At 41.2% G+C, this 26,877-nt stretch overlaps 3 protein-coding genes across 8 annotated transcripts in view; 2 read left to right on the top strand and 1 right to left on the bottom strand.

The window, feature by feature from the left end:
* Positions 1-197: 197 nt before the first annotated feature.
* Positions 198-7,790, bottom strand: trim110 (tripartite motif containing 110). 2 transcript variants are annotated; one of them, XM_079349235.1, is made up of 8 exons: positions 7,705-7,790; positions 6,053-6,593; positions 5,872-5,967; positions 4,894-5,127; positions 3,829-3,851; positions 3,488-3,633; positions 2,437-2,708; positions 198-1,080 (listed from the first exon to the last, which is right to left on the bottom strand). In XM_079349235.1, exons 2-8 carry the CDS (start codon positions 6,539-6,541, stop codon positions 811-813), a joined length of 1,530 nt encoding a protein of 509 aa, XP_079205361.1. In that variant the 5' UTR covers positions 6,542-6,593; positions 7,705-7,790; the 3' UTR covers positions 198-810. The 2 variants fall into 2 exon arrangements, with proteins under 2 accessions (XP_079205361.1, XP_079205362.1); XM_079349236.1 differs by having other exon boundaries at positions 6,053-6,561; positions 7,705-7,730.
* Positions 7,791-12,203: 4,413 nt separating this feature from the next.
* Positions 12,204-22,635, top strand: sall2 (spalt-like transcription factor 2). Of its 5 annotated transcripts, none has more exons than XM_079349230.1 (4): positions 12,204-12,260; positions 14,428-14,574; positions 16,379-20,256; positions 20,477-22,635. In XM_079349230.1, exons 2-4 carry the CDS (start codon positions 14,499-14,501, stop codon positions 20,783-20,785), a joined length of 4,263 nt encoding a protein of 1,420 aa, XP_079205356.1. In that variant the 5' UTR covers positions 12,204-12,260; positions 14,428-14,498; the 3' UTR covers positions 20,786-22,635. The 5 variants fall into 5 exon arrangements, with proteins under 5 accessions (XP_079205356.1, XP_079205355.1, XP_079205354.1 ...); XM_079349229.1 differs by lacking the exon at positions 12,204-12,260 and adding an exon at positions 12,267-12,542; XM_079349228.1 differs by lacking the exon at positions 12,204-12,260 and adding an exon at positions 12,267-12,783.
* A 1,223-nt stretch (positions 22,636-23,858) lies between these two features.
* The window catches only part of mmp14b (matrix metallopeptidase 14b (membrane-inserted)), a 14,103-nt gene continuing 11,084 nt past the window's right edge, over positions 23,859-26,877 (top strand). Inside the window, exon 1 of the mRNA XM_079349234.1 lies at positions 23,859-24,462. Within this exon, the coding sequence (XP_079205360.1) occupies positions 24,364-24,462 (99 nt within the window). The 5' untranslated portion in view covers positions 23,859-24,363. The remainder of the gene's footprint in view (positions 24,463-26,877) is intronic.

Raw genomic sequence — 26,877 nt, 5'->3', positions numbered from 1 at the left:
GAGAAGATAATTGGCTATCTGTGTTTTCAGGCTGTTATACAGATCAAACCTGAATGGGAAAACATTTTGTACACCTTTAATACTTTCAATAACTAGTTAGCTTCTGTGATAAGACACTACAGCAGACAAATAGGCTGCATTCACTGTGTGTGTATGTGTGTGTATATATATATATATATATATATATATGAACACACACACACATATATGCTTCGCTTTGTATATATTACTCAGAACAGTCTAATGAATAACTAAAATGGCTTAAACATGATTCAGTATTTCAGTATAATTCAGTATTTAAAAAAATAGCTTTCAGACAAACGAGGTAGTACAGTGGTTCTTAAAAAGAGGAATGATTTGTTGAAGTGTAATGTTTTATAGGAAAACAGACAAACTGAACCTGGTATGCAAAGAAAACAACATTTCAATCCTCTGTTGGGTTACTTAAACAGATTTCCATCACCAGTCATCTACATTTTAATCAACACAGATAGAAAGAAAAGCACAAACAAGTTCAAGTCATGTCGTTTTCTCTTCATGTGTGGTCCTGCCTGGGTCCACTAAGCTGCTTTTCACGTGTTCTTTTCTCACGTTTCTCTGTTAGACATCATTTCTCACAGAAGAAAGAGTTACACAGTTTTGTGTCATTATGGAGGAAGAAGCTGAGCTCAGCCTGAGAAACATCAAAGAGTCTCATTGAGAACTGCCACCAACAAGGTTCCTGATGTGGAGATATAAATAAACTCCACTTTGTCTTGGCTTTGACTTTTTCACCAACCAGATCTTTAGGGTTATTTTCCATCCCCCTCCTCAGACTTTGATGATTGAGATGCGGCTGTTGAGCTCAGCTTTGTAGAGTCCGAAGCCCAAACACGCCGGCTGAGTGAAGGCGGTGGAGAAGGTGTGGATGTGGGTGAGGTTGCTGGATGGTCCGACCTCAGAGAAGGTGATGGTACCCGAGCCGTAGTCCACAGCGACAGCTACTTTGTTGCCAGTCATCTGATATGCGAGGCGGGTCTTCTTGCGGTTGTGCCAGGCAGCTAGCTTCCTGTCATGTTGCTGAGTCAAACTCCATGACACCTGTAATACAAGCAGCTGGGTTTTAACCAAGGAATCACTTTTTCACTTAAAGCTCCTTTGAGGAACTTTCAGGTTGTGTCAGTTTTGGCGCCCCCCCGTGGAGGACAATGTACACTATATCTCTGTGCTGATTTTGTCTTGTGCACGAGAAGTAATTTATTTACTTTCAACAAAATGCATCACTCATCAAGAATATTGCCTAGAAAAAAGGGAGGCTATTTTCAAGGCATACAGAGCCAAAAAAAATCACTGAAAAATATATATTTTTTACCCTGCACTCTGTTACTCTACAAACTTGTTTAATCCCTTGTGTTGTTTAACTCAAACTGTGTCCCTCTTCTGACACCTTCCACCTCTGCACTTCAAAATCACTATGAAAATATTCAGTCTTTATACTGTCGGTTTTGTTTGTTTGTGTAGCTCATAAAGATGAATCAGCTTCAGTTCTTTTTTATAAAACTCTTCACAGGAGCTTAAATTTATAAATAAATTTAAATAAATAAAGAGATATACAAAATGTGTTGATTATGTTGTTGGCATAGAGTTGTTTGATTTATGTTGTAATATGGACAAGCTATTAACAAAGTTCCTTCATCTTAGACGGAAACTTTTGGGGATTTTCTCATTTCCATTGATAGTAAACTAAACTGACTTTTGCTCTGGGCACTGTCAGCTGGACAAAAGGAGCAATGTGAATGTGCATACGGCACATCAAGTAATTACATCTATATAAAAAAGAAAATATTTTGTACTTTGCACATTAAATGTTCAATCGATCAGACAAGCGCTCATACCTCATAATTGATGTAAGCAGACCTAATAAATTTCTACACTTTACTTATTTTGACCCCTTTGAAGGTAAAACACACACTAATGATACTGTAAATACAGGAAATGATTGATTGGGTCTCCAATCATCTTAAATTGTCACCACAACAGATTTTAAAATGTGTCTTGCTTTAGAGTCAGGGGTTCCCAAACTGCAAAGGACCCTAATGTACAAACAAAGAGCCTCTGGCGTTACCTCGTCTTACGATTCTACATGAATCCAGCTTTGGTCTTTTAAATAGTGGCCCTCGCTCGATACACAGTCTTTGTAAAATGGTATATTTCTCAAGGATATGAGAGGAGGTCACAGTCTTCCAGCGTATGCTAGTCTTTGAGTTCACATGAAAAGCAGCCTCCACATTTTCACTGAAATCACCCAAACTCAGACTGATTCTCAGGACATGAAATAATACCACGCACTTCAAACAGAAGCTTCCATCTCTTAAAAACAAATTAGTGCCAAACAATTGGACTTATGGTCTTTGAATGATGGAGGCGTCAACAGATCCAAACGTGTAGAACTCTAACCTTGTTGTTCCCAAAGGCGTTGCCATCTTTCCCCTTACGTCCAATACTTCTATAACAGACGCCGATATCCCAGAATCCCTCAGCCTCCAGCTCCCAGTAGTGAGTCCCGGAGGAGAAGGTCTGGGCAGTGAGGACCTGCGGCCAGTGGTCGAATCGCTCAGGATGAGCCGCGCAGGGCAAGCGGCCTTTAACCCGCGTCACTGAGCGAAGGTCGTCAGTGATGCTCAACAGAGGATGAGCTGTGTTTGTGTCCAGAGTCAAAGGACTGGTTACTGGTGGAGAGAAGAGCCAAACAGTAAAATATAGATTATAAAACAAGGATAAAACAAGAGGCATTTCATAATTACTTGAATAGATTACAGCATCACAGGGACTGTTAATGCTGTGTATTATTCACCCCGTGCGTCCTGACCATAGTTTATTAACATGACAACAGACTTAACTGGCTACAGTCCAGTTTAGTCAGAAAGTTTGTTGACAAATGAAAGAACAAATCACAATCTCTTCATGCTTGTTACTTACATTTATCTCTGAATTGTTAAACTGTTCAAAACAAGGATTATCATGTTTAAAAATGAGATTTGAAAAGGAATACCAGCAGACTGTGATTATCTCTAAATTCTTAGCCACACTAATAATGACGACATCAGCGCTTCACTGCGTGTGAAAAGGCTACATTTCATTTCTGTTTGAGTTATGTTACTTGGGTTGATTTTTGCCATTTTCAATACTGCAAAGAGAAGCAAGGTGCGCTTAAATCAGTTTGCTTGGCTCAGTGTAAACTCGCTGTAAAGGTCACACAAAGGAGACTTCTCACATGTTGTATAACAACAAAAAAGAATATCAGTTTTTTTACAGGGGTTTATATGTGCAACTTTGGACACAGCAAGGATAGCTGTAGCTGTCCTGTTTTCCTACAGCTGCTCACTGATCATCAATAAATCAATCAATCGTCGTAGCTTACTTTCTCTAAGAAACCAGAGTGTGTTTTCCAAGATGAAACCCTTCTTTCTACAGGACAAGATAAAGGTGACAGACTTGTATCACTCACACAGCTCTCGTTTGAGGTCACTGAGGCAGCGCAGGGTGGAAGTGATGAACTCTCTGTACTTGCTCTCTATGTCCTCTAAGATGTGTTTCCTGTCTATGCTGATGGCATCAGGTCTGAAGACTGGGCTGTTCAGGTCTTCTACTAACCTTAAAAAAAAGGAATGAGCACATATCAAGGCATGTGTAAGGAACTACTTGTTTTTTTACCACTATACATTTCTTCTACCATTTCTGTTATACTATCTCCAAATACTACTACATATCAGCACACACATAAACACGTAGGGACACGTGAGATCTAACATGACGTCCCACAGTGTCACTGACTCAAACTGAACTTACTTTGTGTCGTCTGATTCAAAGGCCTGAGGAGAGAAGAGTGAAGGTCAGCTGAGAAAAAACCAACATAGAGCCCTCGACTCAAAGAGAGTCTAACAAAAGTCCCTGTGAATGTGCAGAGCTGCATATGAAAGTTAACAAACACAAAGTTTAATCTCATCACACATAAAGCTCACCACATCTGTGGCCCTGGACATTTCATTATGTGGGTATGTAATATCTCCTCCTCAATTTATAAACTCATTCCATATACAGGAAATCTCGAGAGGAGAGCAGAGACAATCTGGATGTCTCTTTTCTAAAGTCTCATCTGCAGTATGTTCATGTCTGTGTTTGAGACAAAAGAAAAAAAATATTTTGTCTGCATAATCATTGGAAACGTTTTAATTGATCCTAAAGCATGAAAAGATAATAAAAATACAGACTCTTTTGGACCATTACCGTCAAAATAATCTTTTTTAGGTACATTTTTTTGAGTAAGTCATGGCCTTTGTAAAAACAATATAGAACTGCTTGACCATCACAATGTTCTTGACTGTTCTTAAATTATCGCTCTGATTAATAGCTTGGACTGTTTGCTGGGATTGTTTAGTGTGTGCAGTTGTTAGCATGCAGTTTAAATAGAGCTTGACAAAGTACAGCTGAGGCTCATGAGACGGCAGCTTTGTCTGTTTTTGGTAATAAAATCAAACCATTGGACAAAGTGGAACCTTGACCAAAACCATCAAGTGATTACAATCTTTGCCTTTAAAAAAACTGGTCAAAGCCTCTGTGATGTCACTCAAGGGTTACTGAGGGGGGCGCCTGCAGCCTGTCTATGGCAGTTGCCATGTTTGGGAATGCTGTCTCAACCTATCTCTTGGTCAACCTTACAACAGGCGAAGAGCTGTAGCTGAGGCGGACCTTAAGCCTCCAGACAAACAGCAGGTCAGTCAGATCAGCCACACCTTTTTATCATAAGATTGTTAACATGTTTATTTCTATGTTCATCATTATGATCATTTCTATGACCTTTTCCAAACGCAAATCTGGTGATATTGATAGTGTCCGTGCAGCACTGACTCTTACCCAGATGAGCAGGAAGGGGTCAGGCTCTGCCAGCAGAGAGAACAGGTAGTGCTGGATGCTCTGCACTCGGCTCATGTCCTCTCTCACCTTGGAGCAGTCCTCGCTCACTCGCTCTATCACCTGCTGTCTCTCCCTCTTGGTGATCTCCCTCAGTGCCAGAACCAGCTTCTTCACCTGGAGCTGCAGGTCTGAGCTCAGCCGCTCCACCTGTGTGTCGTCCTGCTTCAGAGAGTCCTGCGACCAAGAGGCATGACAGATTGTTGGTTGGTGCCACGTCAGTGACTGAGAGACAATCAAACCAAAGCCCATGGGGAGAACAAGGCCAGTCCCAGGGTGAGACGAGGAAAGGATTTTAATGTGATCCTTTGTGTGTCATACCTCTGACAGTACAGGATTTAGAAATCACTGATGACCATTTAACTGCATCATGCAGGATCAACCCATGTACAAGGATCCAATGACACAAACACCCACTCATTGTTTACATGTCTGACTCTGCCAAATATCGTAATACTTTTAGATCTAGTGTCATATTTTTTATGTTACATACTTTAGGAATCTCATTAGGGAAGTTTACTCTGCTTTATTGAGACACGCTACACACACGTAGGCTGCAATACACACACACATGCACAAACAGGATCCTATGGACATGCACATACTAAGAGATGTCACAATGGGTTACTGCACATGAAAGAGTGCCTGAGCAGATGGGGGTTTGGTGCCTTGCTCAGTGGCATCTTGGTCGAACTCAGGAAGTGACCAGGGACACCTCCAGGTATGAGACCAACTTCCATGTTTTGGTGCACTGGGACTTGAACTGGTGACCCTCTGGCCCCCAACCCAAGCAACCCGTGTTGAGGACCATGGCCTCCGTACATGGGGACACGCGCACTAACCACTGCGCCACCAGCGGGCCCTATTACAGCTGATTTTGATTGTGATCCTGATCCTATTTTCCCTGCAGTTCATACTCACAGTCATAGAGGCGTCAACATTCCCGTGCTCTTTCAGGATTCGCTCCCCTTCCATCAGCTTCTCCTCTGATTTTCTGAGTAGTGTTTGGAGAATGACCTGCAAAGAAATTCACACATGAAAAAACCAGACAATCTTTCACACGCAATCATAGAAACACAGTTTGTGTATTCTTTCAGCTGACCTTCAGATCCTCCTCCACCTGTCTCAGCGCCTTCACTTTGTGCTGAGCGTGGCCCCCGTCCAGCAGACAGTCTCCACAAACATACACTCTTTCATCGGCACAGTAGTAGCGCAGTATTTCTGTGTGCGTTTGACATCTTCGCTGGGAGAGGTCCATCAGTGGATCCACCAACAGGTGGGTGCTAAACGCCGGCCTGTCCAGATGGGGCTGGAGGTGTCGGGCACACAACGACACTTCACACTTTAGGCAGGTTTTGACCGCTAACTGTTTTTGTTCATCCTCTGTATCAGAAGTGCAGCAGTCACATTGCACCTCGCCGTGCTCCTCCTGACACTGCGGGCAGGTGAAGCGGGTTCTTGTCTCGTCCTGGGCGCTCCAGGCCTCCCGGATGCAGGTGGGGCAGAAGCTGTGACCGCAGGGCAGCGGGTGGGCCTGGCTGAAGAAGTCTCGGCACACGGAGCAGGTCAGCTCTTCCTCGCCGGACGCCATAATGATCGGAAGACAGCTCACTGTAGTTTGATGTGTGTGTCACACAAAGATGCTAACAGTTGATTTATAGACAAGTGTGATCAGAAACACATTCATTAAAGTGCATAAAATTAAACTTCAGAAAAACACACGACGGCTTTGATTGCAGTCAAACATCAGTGATTTATATTTAAGATTTGAAATTGTAATTTAACATGCCACTGCATATTCATAAAAATGTTATAACAATATATCAAACTGTTGTTCACATGTTTTTTTTCCTACATCTCTTGCTTTCCAACTTTTATTAAAACTAAAAATTCTGCAATGTAAAAAAAAAAAGAAAAAGAAAAACCAAGCCTTAATAATGTTTGAAACAGTAAAATTACATTTTTGTATTATCTTGTGTGGCTTCTGTGTGAGGTTTTTATCGAAGCCTTTTGCAGGCTTCCATCACACCCACACAGGCCTTCTTATTGTCCTTATTTTCTTCTATAAATGTGTGAAACAAATACATGAAACCAGACATCCCATTGTAGGCTGTTAAACACTGAATGAAAAGCAACATTTGCACAGGACATATGCTGCTGTTACATGTAAGAAGGACTAATGCTGATGAGAATTTAGAGACAGCTGGTTTTGAGGTAGTGGCAAGTGTGAAGTCCTTGTTTCACTCCAACTGTGCACTCAGACCAGTAATCCTTTATACTGGGCTTTCGCCTACTGTGCTCTATTTATAGAACACTTAACTATAACGCCAGTGTTACTAGGAAATTAACTGAGGGTAAACAAACTTTACAGAGACACCTCAAAACATATGGAAAGCAAATAGGCTGAAAAAACAATTGCCCAAAAGAGCAGATTCATGATACGTTTACATGTAATATTGAGTGAAGACCATATTAATGTCCATAGAATATAAAAATATAAATAAAGTTAAGGATGACTGTCCATCTATCACAGACAAGGTCAACGGCTGTAACACTGACCCTAGATGAACGTTACCTTGAATCAAACCCAAGCATAGGGGATCAAGAGATCATCCTTGACAGCTTGTTGGTCTGATTAAGTCTACATGTGCTCTGCTTTTACATGTTTAACCTCAAACTCATATGTCTTCAGCTCAACTGATTTAAAAGAGATGTTTGACTCGGTCTAGCAGAAAAATGTAGTTTATTTCTTACCTGTAGGTGTCCTGGTGTTTGCAGACTGTGGCCATCGGTGATCGTGTGTGTTGTGAGCGGGCAATATGCTGGCTGTGGAGGCTAATCCCAACAGATCAGAATCTGCTTGAACCTTCACACATGACTCAAGGTGGTCACATGATCCTGAGATGAGAGGGGAGGGGGAATGATTGTGCAACTTAAAACTAAACTGATCTCAACTAAGATCACAATAATTACCCTCAGCATTTAAAGGGTCTTATTTAGTTTAAGTAAATATGTCACCCGGATGTCCTGATGTTTCTGAAATGTCTATGCTGCAAGTGCAGCTGAAACTTTTGAAAGCTCTTGTGAAGAACTTTTATTTTTTTGTCTATATTATTGACCCGTGAAGAAAAAGTAGATTTCTATTACACTGATTAAATTCAGGGTTGGTCATTTTCTTAAGATACATTTTTCAAGATTTTGGTAGGTGGTATTTTCTGATGTAAACTCTCATCCTGCTGTCAAACAGTCAAATGTATCATTATAAATCTGTGCTGCAGAAATTGGAATATTTTACTGTCTTTTTGCTGATGGTCTTGTTTGCTTTTGTAAATCATATAGTGGCATCAGTAATCATTCCAGTCTGTTTCTTAAACAGCAACATCTCTTCTCCTGATAGACCTATAGCTTCGGTGAAGTAATTGTTGGCTGCTGCTAACTGTTGCTGCCGTAAGCTTGGCAGCCCACCGATAAATGTTCTGAAAAATGACCCCAGAATTGGGTTAAAACAAGAGCCAGGGGATCAAGCAGCAAACAGTCTTAAATGGCCAACTGACTGAGGACCAGTTATAGTGTCCAACCTTCCAGAAGGTGGTCATGGTTGTCAATGAAGGTGTTCAGATAGACACCTCCCATGATAAAACGAGAGCAAGTCATCAATCAATATTCTACTAAATAAAATTGTGTATAAAACAAAAATCTACTAAAATACAGTGAGTAGAGATCCCCACCTGGCAGCAGTCTCAGGATTAAGGAAATACTGTCATCAAATGAGTGTTCAAAGTTGCTTGTGGTATAAAAGTAACAAAGTATTTCACATAAACAGCTTTATGATAAAAATGCTGAAATCATGTTTCAATGCACAAAAGAAAAAGAAACACTGGATAATACTGGTAAAATGCTGCGTCATGCTCACCTGTTTTGCCTTGTTTTGAATATTATAGCGCTTTAAAAGGGTTCCCTATCTGTTCAACACAAAACAGATATGTGAAAATTCAATATAATTCCAAAAAAAGACAAAAGTTCAGAACCTTTTTTTTTTTTTACCAAAACTTCAAAGTAAACAATAAGTGGCTTCACTTCCTTGAGATATTCATTTTGAAATGTTGTACAATAGAGATAGTCCTAGTTTGCATATTTTATCCTACTCCTCCCTTATATGAGTCGATCAAAGGTCACATTAAACCACATACTGCTCGAATAACATCACTGCTTCAACAGGAAACAGGGGTGTCAATAGGTTGTTGGTCAGAACTCATCAAACAAAGAGGCAACAGTAAGTCATTCAAATGAAGAAAATTATACTTCTTTCTTTCTTTCTTTCTTTCTTTCTTTCTTTCTTTCTTTCTTTCTTTCTTTCTTTCTTTCTTTCTTTCCTTCTTTCTTTCTTTCTTTCTTTCTTTCTTTCTTTCTTTCTTTCTTTCTTTCTTTCTTTCTTTTTGTGTTTAAATTTCATTTTAACTAGTTTAACTATACAGCTATTACATTTTGAAGCACATTTTTACATACATAGTATTTTTTCATGTTCTTGAGTTTTTCAATGAAACATTTTCTCTACATTTAACTGGTTTGTGTGTTTGTTTATGTATCAGAGGATTTAGGAAGAGATTCTGTCTGATACAGCTTCATCACGTTCTCAGCGGTTTTCTTCAATCCTCTCGTACCATCAGTGGAATGCATCTTAAAAAAACAGCTACAAATGCAACTTCGCTGTGAAGCGTTCATCGCTTAAAGCTTCAAAGTCAAATCTACAAATGTCTAACAACAGCAGGATGACTGGGCAACATGACAATGCTTCACTTCTCTGTGAAGACCCTGTCTATTACACGAATAGCATTGGTATCACAGTGGACTGGGTGATATTCCTCATAGGACTTCCTGAAGTCTGCCTGGCCTTCTACGCTCTCCTGTTTCTACTTAAGAAGGACAAAGTCGCTCCAATCTTCGCACTGAACCTGCTCCTGTCAGATCTCCTTCAGATCGGGATCACAGTTGTCTTCATCATAAGCAGGTTTTTTGATCCCACCTTCTACCCACTCCACAGGGCCCGTTGTATCACACGACTCTTTGTCTACTTGGGCCTTACCTCCAGTCTGGGTTTCATGCTGCTGATTTCTGCAGAGAGGTATGTAATGGTGGCATGTCCTGTGTGGTACCACACAAAGAACAGAGTAAAAATATCCATCCTGATCTCAGTTGGCACGTGGGTTTTGTCACTGACATACTGCACTTTACAGTACTTCTTAATGCTCCAGCATACATCCCTCTTGTTGCTTTTCTCCATCGTCTGTTTGCTCCCTGCTCCATTTCTTCTGGGTCTCTTCATCGCCACATGGAAAGCCCTCAACAAGAGCACGGCCATTTAGACACGGAAAAAAGAACAGGAGGAGAGTTTTGGGGGTTTTGAGTCTGGTGTTGGGGACATACACTGTTATGTTCTTCCCCTTCAGTTTCAGGAATCTGTATTGCTCTCTTAAAGGTGACAATGGCACTGATGCAGAAGACTGTGTTCATTATTTGTCCAGTGTTGTGACCAGCGCTCTGGTCTATCTCAGCCCTTTGATAGACTCTTTACTCTATATATTCATCAGAAAGGACATTCGGGACACAGTGGAAGCATTTCCTTGCTGCAAAACAGCTCTCATGAAGCTAAAAGGATTTCAGGACTCTTCTCAGGTAGTGACGGCTTCATAATTGATTAAGTAATTGGTTCGTTAAGGGAACTACTTCTTGGAGGGATCTTAAATCACATTTCATGTAGTCTGAATCTTCTTTTTTCCCCTCATGTTACGCCAAACTGCTTTGAATTTCTAAATTACCTCACAAAGCAGACATGTAAATTTTTAAGATCAAGGTCTATCTCTCAGAAAAAACAGTCGGCAGAAAGAAATTTACATTTTATGGCTCAACATTTCCTCTTATTATATTTTTTCCCTTCAATGTAATAAGAAGTTAATGAATTATTCTGCATGTAAAACAAAGTGAAAAACTACATTCAATTACAATTTTTGACTTAGAGAGACACCTAGTGGTGTTATCGATGTATAACTAAACCAAAGCACCTGTAGAAACATGCATACCAGTAGAGATGGTTGTTAGTTGATGAGAAAATGTGTACAATCAAAACTATGGTTAAGGAGAAATAGTTAAATTTTACCTAAGGAACAGGGTGGATAACAAACCTGCCTGTCCTGCTACAGCAGCATCAGGAGCGGATAAAGTGATTATCTGCTGAGCTCCTGTCATGCTGCATACTCCCAGCCTACTGACCCTGAACAAAATAAGTGTCACATATGGTGTTTTAGCCTCTTATAGTGTACTGCAGTAAACTGCAGAGGGGGAGGCTAGGCATCGTTTTGGTGAAACTACTAATAGAGAATGACATGCCTTTAAAGTTAAATATATTTTATTCACAAAACTGACCAATGTCTTATCATATTTTATCCAACCAATGTTTTATATGATCTGCTTGAAATGATCAGTTAGCCTTCATGGTGTTTGTAGTGTGTGTATTTAATGATAGATTTAGTCGTATGTATTAATGATGTTTCTTGCTATTGTACATTCTGCAAGGATTACTATAGGATTATCTTAACCTAAAATAAATCAGGGGATTAGAGCTATTCTTGTTTACTGATGACCAAACTTCACACAGGTAATACCTGTCAACAGATTTGCCAAATTAAAGGTTGAACCAATAGGATTTAGGATGGGAAAGATGCGCTGACCTTTTAGCTCAAGTTAGGGACCAACTCTGTTAATCGAGACCAGTTTATAACGTACTTTAAGTGAATTACATTTTAACTGAAACTCAGGTATTTTGTTGATCCTCTGTTTTTTTTTCCTAGTTGTTGATATTAACATTATAGGTTTCAAACGTACCGTTGACTTTAGTCTTATATGCTAACATGGGTATATGTAGTCTTGCTTATCATGGATTTGGGGAAACGTCACCTTCAATAACATTTTCTTAATGAAATAACTGAGTTTTTAAGTAGGCTAGATTATTTTTCTGTGCCTGTATACCTCAAGATAAATAAAGATGTGCAATATGTTCTGATAGTATTATTATTTATTTAGTCAGTCTAGTTATTATCTTTAAAAGTTGACAATTATTAATTGTGATTTATTTTGACAGGGTTATGGTGGTGGGAGGGGGTTGATACACACCTGTGCATATCTTCAATTCTTTAGTGACCCTCTTTTCCTTCAGCCCTGCATATGTATGTGTGTGTGTGTGTGTGTGTGTGTGTGCGCGTGCGTGTCCGGGCCTACACTCCTGTGTGAGATGCACACTGAGAGCCAATGTGGAGGTAACCGTGGTCACTGTTTCCCTGAGGACCGTCTGGCGGCGAGGGCCATTAATTATAAGAGACAGGCAGACAGACAGTCAGCCAGCTCACAGGACAGACGGACAGACAGACAGTACCGCAGCAGAGAACGCAGACAGGCCTGACAGGAGCAGGCCCCGACAAATACAAAGAGAGAAGGAAGAGCAGCAGCACGCGCGGCCAACAAAAAATAATCCTCCCCCCTGTATCGAGTACTACAGCTCTGTTCGCCGTCCCGCTTCTCCCGCTGCCAGAGGACTATGAGTAAATACATTCAGGCATAATAACCCTTTGTCATATGAGAAAGTAACGCGATTTGCGACGGAGATAAATAATTGAAAAAAATGCGTCTGTCCGACTGCGCATCCCTGGGAGTGAATAGGGAAACGCTGCGCCAGTGTCCCGGCTGAGAGACGGAGCCGATCTGACCCAACATAAGCTCCTGAGCTTTCCCCCCTTCTTGTTCTTACACAAATTGCGGCCAAAAATCATCGTTTTCAACATGGTAAGTTGTTTTCTGCAATTTTTAACGGGGTTGTGTCGGCGACGAGCGGCCTGTGGGGGAAATGCACATCCGGGGCTGTATTTTCAGAGAAGTCATATTTTTTTATGAATCATAACTTGTTATGATGGGGAGCGCGCGTGGCGTGCAACAGGTCGCCGTACAGTAGCGGGGACGCGCATCTCACCGCGGTATTTTGCGCTTGTTTCAAAACATTGGCGTTCATAACGTCTCACCGTCGTGTACGCGAACATATCGGCAAGATGGCACGGGAAATACAAATGCGTTGTTGGCACAATAGAAGAGCCTACTTTGGGAAAAAAAGACATTTTCTGTTTCGACTGTTTGATTATCCGGCTATATTAGAATGTTTTCTACTTTCTCTTTGACAAAAAAAAGGTCGATCTTACATTTACGTGAATATTTTCAACGTAATTAATTGATGTTTTTATCTTTTAATTTTGGTCGAAAAACCCTACCGATAACATATAAAAGTCACCATATCTCCCTACATAATAATACAAGTCCGTCCTTAAACTGTCTGTTAAAGACTGTAATAGTCTAATTTGTAGGCTACTTCTCGTGTCTCACAATGGAGGATCTGTTTTAAATGTTTTATACACAAATCAATTCGTAGGCTATTTCAATTGTCTCGTGACGACCTATTAGCATCAAATCAGACTTTACATCAGATGCATTTGTAATTGTTTTCAAGTCTCATTGAAACGTAAAGGGAGTGGAGGTGTAGATGAGATGGTGGGTGTCACTGGGCCCGGGTGAAAAATTATTTTCTTCATCACACTGCATGTGTGTTTCTTTCTCTACCTCTCTCCACGTGGTAAGCAGTCGGGATGAGGGTGAATAGGGAGCATTGTGCATCCAGTCAGTGGCCTTATGTGCTAGAGAGGCTCTGAGAGGGTGATGCTCACTCAGCTGTGCTCCCTCAACGCCATTGTTGCAAATTCCACCTCATTTCAGCCGCTCTGTTTACTTAGTTGACACAGGGGCCTGTTTAGAGTCGACCGGAGCATCCAGCAAGCCCACACAAACCTTACACCTTAAAGAGACTGGAAGAGGTATCTGTACGCATAAAGTGTAGCCTAGTGTGAACAAATTCAGCTTTGAACATGCAAAAATGGGAGCTGGAGATGGTTTTTGCAGCCACCCATGCGCAGAGTTGTCATACATTATGCACAAGACGAGACACACCGTGAGGTTCAGATTTAGGATCAAAATCAGGGCACGAAAGCTTAGGAAGGGGCCATAATGCGATGAACTTGGGCGTCAATTTATGAGGGTTTACTAAAGAGAGGCAGTGGACTCTTGGCTCAAAAGAAGGGGTGTTCACTCGCCATTTGAATGCAAAGTAGTAGATGAACAAGTGAGCTGTGTGTGTGTGTGGTTGTGTATTTGTAAGGAAGGAGGGCCAACGGTGAGTTTTGAGAAAAGGGAGAACTGTCGAGGGAAACTGTCACATGGCACTTTAGCTCTGTTTTTCTTTCTCTACGCCACAATGCCACCAATGTGGATAAGCTTTGTTGAGACGAATCAGCCCGGAGTATTTTGTAACAATTTTGGAAATAGTACTTTTAGTTTTTCTCTATTTTTTCTCTACCTCTTAGTAATCTAGACACCTACTTTTTCCAGTGTGCAGGGAGACAGAATAAAAGTTGTCTGTTGGCCAATGCGCAACCTCGTCGGTCCCATCCTGCAGAAGCATGTCCCGTCGGAAACAGAAACGACCCCAGCAGCTTATGAGCCTGACCCTTGGTGCCAGTCGGATACTTGAGCATGGTGAGACTATTATCAAAAGAATACTGTCCTTTCAGTTAAATTTGGATTCACATTGGATGGTTTATCTGAATCTAATAGTATTCATGCTCCTCAATGCCAATTAATAGGTGATAGTGTTCGTATTATATTATGTACAATATCTACATTACACTTTTGACCTAAAAGCACTTGTCCATACCTCATATAGGAGTCATATTTATTATTATACAACCATAAACCATAAATGGTATCTTTGCAGGACAATTAAACGGTTCATTCTGTTTAATTTGCATTTTGAAATGAGGAAATATTGAAATTTGACATTCTCAGGTGCATAGTATATACCCTTTGATAAGGTTCTGTGGTGGCAACCATTCGCGGCTTTCTTTGCCCGTAAAACCTAAATGTCTTCACTGCGCATCACTGCCAGGCTCAAAGACACAGACCACCCAGAATAGGGGGATACAGAGTAACCCCCCAAGAGTAAAACATCTATATTAAAGAAATTTAAGGAATTTGAAATGCTACAAAAAACAAGATGCTTATTCTGTTTAGGCTAATAGATAAGCTTGAGGTGGTCAAAAAAAAGGAAACTTTGTAAGGCACTATATAAGATGTTCTTACTGCAATAGCATTGGCTCTTATTGTCCCGTTTGAGCTTTGTTGCTGGGCACTGAAGCTTGAACATGAAGAAGTGTGTATGTGACAAGGTTGTGTGTGTGTGTGTGTGTGTGTGTGTGTGTGTGTGTGTGTGTGTGTGTGTGTGTGTGTGTGTGTGTGTGTGTGTGTGTGTGTGTGTGTGTGTGTGTGTGTGTGTGTGTGTGTGTGTGTTAACACACTTGTGGGTATTTGTCTGTCTGGCCTCTCCAGTTACAGAAAACAGCCCACACTGTGTCATAAATCTGTTGCTTTCAAGCAAATAGTTTTAAATGCTTTTGTGCGTACAAGAAACCTGGTGCATACAAATAATCTGATTTTTTTTTTTGCATTAACGTGTATGTTGTGTATTTGCTTTGGTCCGTATCTCACTATACTTATCTTAATTAACTTAATTAGCTTTTGATGATGTATGAGTCACGTGTGTCTTCAGGGCTGTTTGTTTTCTTTGTCTGACACCTTTCTTCCTCTGACTGGCCCTAAACCATATTAGGAATGTGACCTTGGTGTTTCAGGTCAGGTTTGCCAGCGAGTGAGACTACAGTTCCAGCACCCAGGCAGGACATTACCCTTAGCACCCATATTGGGCTATGGGGGAAGGGCTCTTGAGGAAATGAAAGAAAGACAGATTGAATGAAAGGAGAAAGAGAGAAAGAAAGAGGGCAGTGATGGAGGAGTGTCTCAGTGAGTTAATGTTGCTTCTTTTATTGGAATGGGGGGTGAGGTAAAGTCCATTATCTTGTGCCTGTTGCCTGGGAAACAAGGTGGACTTATAAACGGGTGAGCAGTTTATTCTTGCAGAATAGTGGAATCTGTGTGTATGTTAGCATGCGTGCCTGCATGCATGACATGTCCTATTAATGTGTGTGGCAGTGGGGAGTTCTCAGTTGATGAGAATAGACAGGACAAAGAAGTAAAGAAAGCAGTGGAGGATAATTAGGTGGTGAAAATTCTAATGAAAATTCTAAAGACATCTAATGATACCCTTCATTTGTCCTTGCGTGGTCTTCTAAGTTGCATCCAAGTGCCCTAAAATGTAGAGTCAAAAAAAGCTATGTTAGCAAAAAGATTGTAATCCATCTTGAAAAAGAGGACTATTTAACAATAAAGGACGATTACATTAAAATACATTTTAACACATTTAGATTTGTCTTTTCAATTTCCCTAGATGACAACTTGGCATTGAAGTCACAACCCTTTCCACTTATCCTGGATTCTCCCTTGTGCTCTCCATCCACCTCTCTTCAAAGCTCCCAGTTGCCCCTTGCACTTTGTTCATCTCTCAAGTGCCCTCAGAACTGCTCTCTACCCACTGAGGGTCCACTGCCATCCTGCTCAACAAGCCAGCCCTCCCACCAGCCTCTCAAAGACCCACAGCCCTCCCTCTCTCCTACATTCAGTAGCTCTTCCCCCCCTTATAAGGCTAAACATCCACCTGCCCTTCTACTGTCTGACTGCAATCCTACGTCCTCTTCAAGTGCCCTAATCCCATCCTCTAGAAATACAACGATGGCCTCACCAAAGTTGGGACTTTCTGCTACTACTACAACCTCCTCCTCTTCTTCATCGTCCTCTGCCTCCCTTTGTCCTCCCCCACACCCTGGTAGTCCTAGTCGTGTGCCAGAGGGCCCCCCAAGTCCTGTTACTCCAACTCCAAGCCCAGGAGTGACATCTTCTTCATCTGCACCCTCTAGAGCCCAACTCAGCATTGCCCTGATCCTGGAGGAGCTGAGGGTCCTGCAGCAAAGACAGATCCATCAGATGCAGATAACAGAGGAGATCTGTAGACAGGTGTTACGCCTTGGTGGCTCTTCGTATTCCATAGACACACCTTCCCAGCATCTCCTTCCTTCCTTACCTCAGCTCTGCCTTGAAGGCAGCAAAAGGGTATCCAGCCCAACTGCTGAGCCAAATATGATTGCACCTTCCACCTCTGTAGCTCCTCTCCTGGCATGTTTCTCCTCCCTTTTGCCTTCTCAAGCAACCAACAAACCAACAAAGTCAAGCAGTTCATTGTCTCAAATTCTGCAGCCCCATAAGACCCAGATGGAAGGGACAGGAGGGGCCACAGGAGCTCAAGATAATCTGAGGGGAAGTTCTTGGACAACAGCTACCCCCACTTCCTCCTCTGCTGCCATTTCAATGGCCTCATCAAACTGTCCACTTGCCCTGTCTTTAGCTATGCCCAACAGCTATCTTCATGAGAAATCTTCAAATACCCCTTCATCGAATGGGAACAGTGGCATGTCCTTCCTAAACTCAACTTTCTCTGCTTCAGTCCCAATGGTCTCAAACTCCCAAACAGCTCTTCAATCTGTCTCAGGAGGAGCAGAATCCTCTTCTGTGTCCAGCTCCACTACTACTTGTCGCCTTGCACATGCCTGTCGCTTTTGTGGTAAAACTTTCAGCAGTGACTCTTCACTGCAGATACATCTTCGCTCACACACAGGGGAACGACCCTACCAGTGTCCTGTGTGTCTAAGCCGCTTTACCACACGAGGAAACCTCAAGGTTCACTTCCTACGCCATCGTGAGCAAAACCCAGAGCTCTCACTGTCACTCCTTCCACCTTCTTTGTTTGGGGTTGCATTAGGAGCCACTAGGGGATCAGACATGGGACAGGCCATGAGCAGTGGTGGCAATACTAGTGGTATGAATATGATACAAAAGAAGCCAAAAAACAGGCCTGAGGATGAAACATGTGGAGATCATTTGGAGATCAGTGGAACTGGCTCTGGATTTTCTCTGGGGGCCTCTGGAGGATCTGCCCCATCTACCCTACCTCTGCCCCCAAGCGTGGATCTGGCTTTGATTTCCCACTCACTCCTACAGCTCAATAGGGCTGCAGCTGTAGCCGCTGCAGCTTCTATCACTTCCGGCTCATCTCAGTCATCCTCTTCTTCAGCCTCCACCTCCTCACTGGCTACCTCCCTCCTCTCAAACCCTTCTCTGTCTTCATCTTCCATTGCAGGGTTATTCAAGGGCACCAAGCAGCAGCATTTTGATGAGAACACCCCTCCTCACGCCCCAATGCTTTCACCTGCAGCTTACTCTCAGCTAGCTCACCTGCCCAAGCTTCTTTTTCCATCTGTCTCCACTTCTTCCTCTACTCCTACTGCACATGCCTCCCTTTACAATCATCCAGCCTTGGGTTTACTGCGCAACCCACTACCCTCTACTCCAGGTTCTCACCAACTTGCTTCTTCTAGCCACTCTCAGCTTTCCTTCCCTTTTTCTTCCTTTCCTAAAGTTCAAGGTCCTCCCTCTTCTACTCCCTCCTCCCTGCCATCTACTATGGCTAACTCCACTCCTACTTCTGAAACGTCAAAGCTGCAGCGGCTAGTGGAGAAGCTAGAAAAGGTGCCTCCCAGCTCCTCTACTCCATGGACTTCATCCTCTATGTCCTCCTCCATGCTGGAGATGTTAGCTAGCGGTACCACTACCTCTTCAGCAAGTTCAACCAACAGGAGTTTCACAAATGCCAGCACTTGTACAACATATGTCATGGCGACTCCACCCTCCTCAACTCTAGTCTCTACTTCTGTTTCAAACTTTACCCATGAGATGGTAGCTGCCCTAGGCATGAGTGCTAATGGAAGAAATGTCATGGGCGGGGGCGTGTTGCCATCACTAAGCATCACAGGACCAGCTAGTACCCTAGCAACCAATCAGTGTGGAGTGTGTCTACGAGTGTTGAGTTGTCCCAGAGCACTCCGTCTGCACCAGGCTACTCACCTTGGAGAACGCCCTTTTCCATGCAAGATATGTGGCAGATCCTTCTCTACCAAAGGTAGCCTGCGGTCACATGTGGCCACCCATCATGCCCGTCCACCAAATGCACGTGTCCAGAACTCTTGCCCACTTTGCCAGCGCAAGTTCACAAATGCCCTTGTGCTCCAACACCATATCCGTATGCATCTTGGTGGACAGTTGCCCACAGATGGCACAAATGATTCTGCAAATGAGGTACCAGCTGAATCTAATGCCAAACCCTTGTCAAAATCTCAAGCCCAGTCCACTGACCCAAATACTGCATCTTGTAAAACACCTCCTCTAGCAGGCTACTCAAAGAACCCAGCCCCAAGCTCCCAATTTCAAAATCCGGCAGTCAGCTCTGTTCCTGTCTCTGGTAGTATGAAATCAGATGAATTAACCAAAAATCCCAGTAAGTCTGGGTCCCCAAATCTGGACCTCATTCCACCCTCTGACCTTAGCCATGATCCCTTCATGAATACCACTAAACAAATGTCACCATCTGACAGTGAAGACCCCTCTGTTCTTTGTGTCAAAGCTTCCATGTTAGCCTCCCAGCAGATTGATGAAGCGTCTCCAGTTGGCAAAGAGAACCAAGTTGAAAAACAAGCCAACGCTGATGTCAATCTCTCTAAATCCTCATCCTCACCAATTTCCTCCACGGTTACCAAAACCACAGCATTGTCTAATTCTATGGAAGTGGACTGTAGAGAGGATGAAGCATCTACCTCCTCCTTTCTTGACTCCAAATCTAACAGGGAAGACTCACAAAGTGCACCTGGCCTTGATGCCCACTTTGTTTATACTTGTCCTAGCACTTCCTCCAACCCATTACTTAGTCAAGATGCTCCCAGTGTTAATGTGACACCAACCTTACAATCTGAATCAGTCTCCCCAAGACCCCAATCACCAGAACCCATGGATGAAGACAAAGATCAGTCTCCTCCACCAGCAACACCAAAGCAAGACCAAGCAACTGTGCCTGATGAGGACCCAAAAAAGGTGAATACTTCGGACACTGTTGACACCTCTAGTTCTGAAGTAAGGGGTGCATCACAGAGAGCTGCAACTTTTGTAAGGGAGACACGTCAGAGCTTTCATTTGGGTTCATATGGAAGGGAGGAGCCAAAGGAAAATGTAAAGATTGGTGGATCTGCCCCAAGTGAAGCAATGGATGATTCTGTCCCCATCAGCCTTGCTCCAACCCTCCCATCTCCAATGTCTCGTCCTGAGAAGAAGACCTATTGCTGTGCAGAATGTGGAAAGGAATACGCCAGTCGCAGCGGACTGAAGGTGAGGGCTTAAAACTATTAGGTTTAAAAAATAGCGAGTAGGTTGATAGAGTTGTATTTGTAGTATAAAGCTTATTTTGGAGAACAGAACTTCTTTTTTAAGGGACTGATGTTTTATTTTGCATCCCAAGGGGAGTTATATATGTTCTAGTCATATGATTGACTAAATTTCGATGGATTTAGTTCTTTACTGCCTTACCCTATCAATTTTACGTTACCAGGGGCACATGAAGCACCATGGGGTCGTAACCAAATCGACGCGACCATCGAGCCGAAGTAGTCGTTCCTCTGCTGACCAGCTTCAGACTTCTACATCCATGGCTTCCTTGAACATTCCTGCCACAAGGAGCTCAGCAGGATTCTGGAACCAGTACCAAGCTTATCTCAACACCAGTAATGAGTCAAGTGATAACCCAACCACTGGAAACCAAGGAGAGACTGAGTTGGAACAGTCTCCAAAAACACCGGTTCAGTCTCGGATGGATCCAAGAATCCCTGATGAAACTGGAGAAGAGTCTAGTGATGGGTAATAACTTGAGTCAACGTGATAGGCCTGATAATATTCTTGTGTTTTCAATCAGTGTTTACTTTTTGGTGAAACTGTGTGGGCATTTGTGTAGCACTGCTTCCTTAATACATTTTAGTAGCCTGTCAATTTGATAGTCAGAGTAATATGTTTGTATGTGAAAGTTGTGAGTCAACCAGCTTGGTCCTGTGTTTAAAAAAGAGACAGCTATTGTAAAAATGAAAATATTCCAAATGTTACAAATCTTCAATTTTTTTCTGGAAATGATAAAATGTGATATAACATGTATCTAGCTGAAGTTATCAATAGCTTGATGCACTTTCTAACAAAATATCTGTTGTGTCAATGTTTCATATCAGACCTGGGTCATGTTAGTAATTATCACTCCTCCCCCAATTACTTGGTGCACATAGCAGACAGGCAAAGTTTAACACATATGAAACAATCTGATATAAAAAATAAGTATGACAATTACACTTGGGGAATAGTTCAAAAAAAAAATCAGTAAATAAGCAGTTTTGGACTATACATGTCTTGCCAAAAAACTAATCTGATCCAGCTGGCACCAAAGGATGCTCAAGCTTACCAAAATAAAATGAATTTGCAAATTTATCCCAACCTGTTAGTTTTATATTCAAAGTATTTTCTAAGATTACTGTGGGAACTTCTAGAAATGAATATGTCAAGGGAAAACAAGTTTTGCTTGTCTTGCTTAACTGATTCATAGAACTTTTTTGGCTTGCCAAGGCAAGAAATACAGGCAAATGGAAATTCTGATTAAGATAAACTACTTATTCAAGTTTTAGTGGTTAACTTTTAACCACATTGTCCTGTCTAACCAGAAACATAGCTGCAGCGTTTGTGAACCCAGTGAGGACATGTGGTGCATTCGGATTGTCCCTCCTATCTACTTTCACTATCCACTTCACCTTAACCCTGTGAAAACGTCACAGGGTTAAGGAAAGGTGTTAGGAGAATTCATTAAGGACTTAGGGAAAGGTGATCGCATTGTTCTGAGAATCCATTTTCCATTTCTACTAGGCAACGTAATAATAATGCGATGGCGGTGGAGGCTAGTTATGTGGGTCTGCCGTGGGGAAACTACAGTTCTCAAAACATGGATTACAAAAAAACTCATCTAAAAATCTTTCCCCTGGGCCTTCTTACCTGTTAAATAATCCTAATAACCACAAGGTTGAAATTAAAATGGAAGGTCTGTAGGAAATACCAGGATTCTTCACATTGATTATTTTACAACATCAGCATCAAAATCATAGTCCACCTCTAGGTGTGAGATTGTTCAGGCAAATTATTACAATGCTCACTTCCATGATCTGTGTCCCTTTTCTTTTTTTATTATCAAGGTTTTATAGGTCTGTTACAATTTTCTCATATTAAATGAACATCAAATAACAGCAAAGTATCTCCACTAACATGATACAAGACTTTATAAAAGTAATGTTCACCTTCTTTTTTGGGCGGCACTTTCTCATCTCCTTTCGTAAAGGATAGTCAAGTGTTTCCTATGCTAAAGGAGGTTTTCAAAGAAGCATTGACCAACCTTTCCCTAACTTTTAGAGAATTTGAACCGCTCTTATCATGGCCGCTACTTAAATGCGTCCAGGGTTAAGGAAAAAAGGATAGTGAAAGGCGATAGGAGGGAAAATCTGAACACACCCATGGTCTTCTGTGTGACGTTTGACATTCAGCTTTGTGAATATTTTGATTGTTGTTTCGTCCAGAAGTTATATGTGTAACACTTTTGCTTCATTTACTAAAACTTTCTATAATGTCTGTTTGTTGTAGGATTTACTTTCAGTATCTCCATAATAAAAAACAATTTGGAAAAACAAAGTTGTGTCTTGTCTCTTTCAAGAAAATTGCACACAACGCAGTGTTTCAACAGGAGTTATGACTTTTTATTTTCATTAAATAAATGTATTCACTCTTGTATTTAGTTTAGTTAAAATGTCTGTCAATCCTTACAGTCAAATATATTACGAGCAGAAGTAGTTGAGCTACAGAATTGGGTCATTAGGTTGTTTGTAGAAAAGTTTAACAAGTCTTACAAATGTGCAATTGAATGTACACATTTGTCCACATAGTATTCTGCACTCTGAACTGCTAATTAGACCAAACCTACACCTGTGCGATTTGATGGGAAATCTAAAGTTGCCTCAAACAAATCAGTGCACCATACAGTTTAAGAAGACAAAACGAGTGGATCAATCTAGCTTACTGCTTATATTTTTGAGAATGGTCAAAAAATGGTAAAAAAAACAAAAAAACAAACAAACTAGAAAGATAGAAAACATGTTCTTTCGACAGCAATAAAAAACATGTAATGCAAGGCATTCAAAAAAGTTACATGAGTAATGCACTATTATAAGGCTATACATACAGTAGGCTATCTTCTCTGACGTGCTACTGGTGTCATGTATTGTATATTTAATGTACATTAGATGGCGCAATTCCCCTTTAGAGCAGTTTCAAGCCGCTGTATATTGTATATGTTTTGAATAATTGCGCAGCATCCATTGTGTGAGATATTTTTGTAGGAGTATTATTGGTTAGATAATATTAGTAGTAGAGACAGTAGTTTAGTAAACAGATAAGTGCCCCTATTTGAAATCTAAATAGTGTAACAAAATAGAACAAATTTTAAATATTTGGCTATTTTTCTTTTCTTTTCTTTAAAAAAAAAAAAGATTTAACATAAGTTAATTATTAGCAATAACCAAACAAACTGATGTAAAGTAAAGTTATGTGAGGCTATACAACTATTTTTGGGGGTATTCGTGAGTCATCATTTAAAATGAAAAGATGTCGCTATAGATGCTTCAAACATGATTTGTAATCAAAACAGAGTTTTGTTGCGTAGTATATTGATGAAGTCATTGATGTGTTGTTTTAGCCCTCTTCTCTGTCAATAATCTCAGTTTCTAACACTTCAGGGGGCAAAACTGCTTTTAATCAGAGCCTTTGTTAAGAAAAACCGTGGCAAGTCTAATGTGAAGGTCACTAAGTTGATTCCAGCCTTCCATGTACGAGGGGCGGGCAGATTTAAGAGTGGGAGGTATACAATCCCCCACTTTCCAGCTGAAGGTCTCCGGGGAGTAGCAAACTACCACGTCTGCAGAGAGGAGAGAGGGGAAGAGGAGAGTGGATCAAAATAAGACGAGTAGAGGATATGACAGCGGGGAGTTAAGAGAGATACGTGAAAAACAAAGACGGCTGTAACATCTGAAGTGAAGAGCGAGCTGAATTTGGAACAAATGCGCACAGACTGCAGCCCAAAAGCCCACTGAACACTTCCTGCTTCCCACGCCCGTTAATTTGGTTGAAATTTACCTAAGCCCGGGAACAATGCAAAGACTGAAAAAATAGCTCACGGTGTTTAGGCAATTCAAGTGATTACTTGCAGAGGCGCGCCGTTAAACATCTCCTGGAAAGTCTGTTCTGAGTCTGAGTCGAACGATACGTTTTTTCATAGATAATGTTTTGACAAATAGCAAATCGAAGTTTGCGTCAGTTTTTACAGGAGGATCTGTCTGTTTTGAAGTGTTTTTGGAGAGACAAGTGATGGCACTGGAGCTCAAATCGCTTGTCCGACTGCTGCTGCTGGCGGTAGTGTGGGAGCTGAGCGCACAGGGAGCGACGGAACGACAAGTCAATCCAGAGGTGAGAACAGTCTGCTGCCAAATATGAAGCTTAACAGAAGTACACACAAGACAAAAGTAAATATGTCCAAAAAGAGCAGCTAAACCTGAACGAATTGGGGAATTAAGCCATATTTAGAAATGCATGAATAAGACCAGAAAAAGGTAACTAACTTATACATCAGTAATCGGTAATAAGTCCAAAGGGACAACATTAAGTGATACATCCAGATACATAAATGAATCCTGAAGAAGTCATACATCTGGATAAATAAATCCCAAACCCAGGATTACATGGAGAGCTATAACTCCCGTATCATTTCTACATTTAGGTCGATACATTCTGAATTAAGGGATAATATAAATTAAATGAATTCAGACTCATATGTTAAATTAAGATAAATAAATCTTTAATCAGGTATTAACATATGGTAAAGAAATTATGTGTGAAAATATAAATCCAGATAAATAAACCCAAAATAAAAGTAAATCTTGAACCATAAAATAAATACACATGAGGAGCTCCTTAATTATGTCAATACATAAAAATAAATCCAGAATAATGAATCAGAGGCAAATAAAGAAATCTCAAGCACGAGATGGATAAATGTCATTGTAGAAAGCCTAATTAATTAATCAGTCCAAAATCAAAGGTATAAAGACAGATAAATAAAATCAATGTCGAGGAATTAACAGGGAAAAAAGGCAGATTGGAAGATTAAATCAAAATGGAGTGGAGTTGAGTAACAAAACAAAACAAATTAACCACAAGGGAAGGAAAATGAACATCAGATCAGAGCTTTATCTCTCCTTTACCGGACGTATAACTTTGTTCAAACGTTGAAATCTGATGGATAATGATTTCAGCAGTTGTCTGTTGGCTCAGAGAGCTGAGAAGGGCTCTGACCTGGGGTTAGAGGAAGCAGCCCATAATGATGATGGTGCTCATGAAAACACTGAAAAATGCTGAGAGGGCAAAAAAAGGAGAGCAAGAGAAAAAGCAAATAAGAGAAATGCTTGAGCTTGTATTGTGGTCTGGACAGAGACATAAACCATTTTTGTGGGAGTGGAGTGGGGGAGGGGGGTTGATAGTCGTGGGTACAGTTCTAGTCAGAGGGATGGGGAAATGTAATTGTTGACATCTGTCTCAGCAGACTGCAGGTAGGTGGGATTTACAATTTGAGAACTTCTGCAGCATATCAACCATGGTCAGTTGTGTAAAAACACCCACCACATTTTGAACTTTGGCTCAAGTAGATTAAAGACTTCCAATGATTTTTTCCTGTTTTCTTGGAATTGTTGTGTTTACACAGATCTTTGCTTTTCTGTATGCAGTATCAGTCATCCTACCTAAACATGAGGAACTTCTGTGTTACTGTTGCAGAAAGTCACAGAGTTGTGATATCCCTACACACCTGCCTCCTTCAGTATTACTAAGTTCTCTCTGTGTGACATGGAGAAACAGAGTGACTGGGTTTGTGTACATACATGCATCAGAGCAGGGAGGCCTAGAGGATTTTGGTGGGTCAGAGTGGCGCCAAATGTCTCTGTAATCTAGTTAGTTAGCTAGCTAGTGGAAGAAACCAGAAGTAACACCATTGACCTACATGCAACTGTCAACTTAAAGACACAATCCAATTTGTTTAAATCAATCCAAAAGGCAAAGGGGCACTGGCCAATCCCGATGACTTTCAAAATTTAATGGCATGTGACAGATTATATGCATATATCTGTATGTGGTTCTGATGCAAACATTATTCATTGTTAACACGTAGGCTGTATGTGAGGCTCCTTCTCTACCAACTGAGCAAAACTGCGTGCCCAAATTCCTTTTCTTTTCAGTGGATCTTTTTATATGATGGCAAAAATGGCAACATGACCGTCAAACCAAGTAATCTAAAACAGACATATTGAATATGTCCAAAGTCCGCTTGAGTGCTTAAAAAAGCACAGATAGACCTTTCAGTTGATAGACCATCAGGTTTTTGTTTCAGGCACAGGCTTGGCCTTTAGTGAGCTGAAAAGAGTGTTCGTCAAAGAGTTTATATTCATTAAGTGAAGTCCTCTGTTTCTACGCCTTTGTTTGCTGAAATCACAGCTTCCTTTGTCGTCATTCAAATAGGGAATATTTGTGATTTTTATTGTTGCCTCCACAAACCCACAGATCACCAGTATCCACTCCTCTAACGGTAAAGGAAGTTACATTTAAAGTTAGTCTAATTAAGTGAGTGGTTGAGTTTGTCATGCCTGTGTTGGTGAGATAAACAGTGGGGGGATGTAAGGATGTTGAAGTCATATCCTGTGATCTTTGGTAGAGACAGGAAGTGGTCAGTTGAGTTTGCAGCTATATAAAAACACCTTGGTGTACTTATCAACCACCTGCAACCACACACACAGAACATACACACACATCTTCTCTCAAATGTGGACAGATTTT

The sequence above is a fragment of the Symphodus melops genome (genome assembly GCF_947650265.1).
Source record: "Symphodus melops genome assembly, chromosome: 7".
NCBI lineage: Eukaryota > Metazoa > Chordata > Actinopteri > Labriformes > Labridae > Symphodus > Symphodus melops.
The sequence above is the reverse complement of the archived record's forward strand: the minus strand, read 5'-3'. Positions and strand labels throughout refer to the sequence as shown.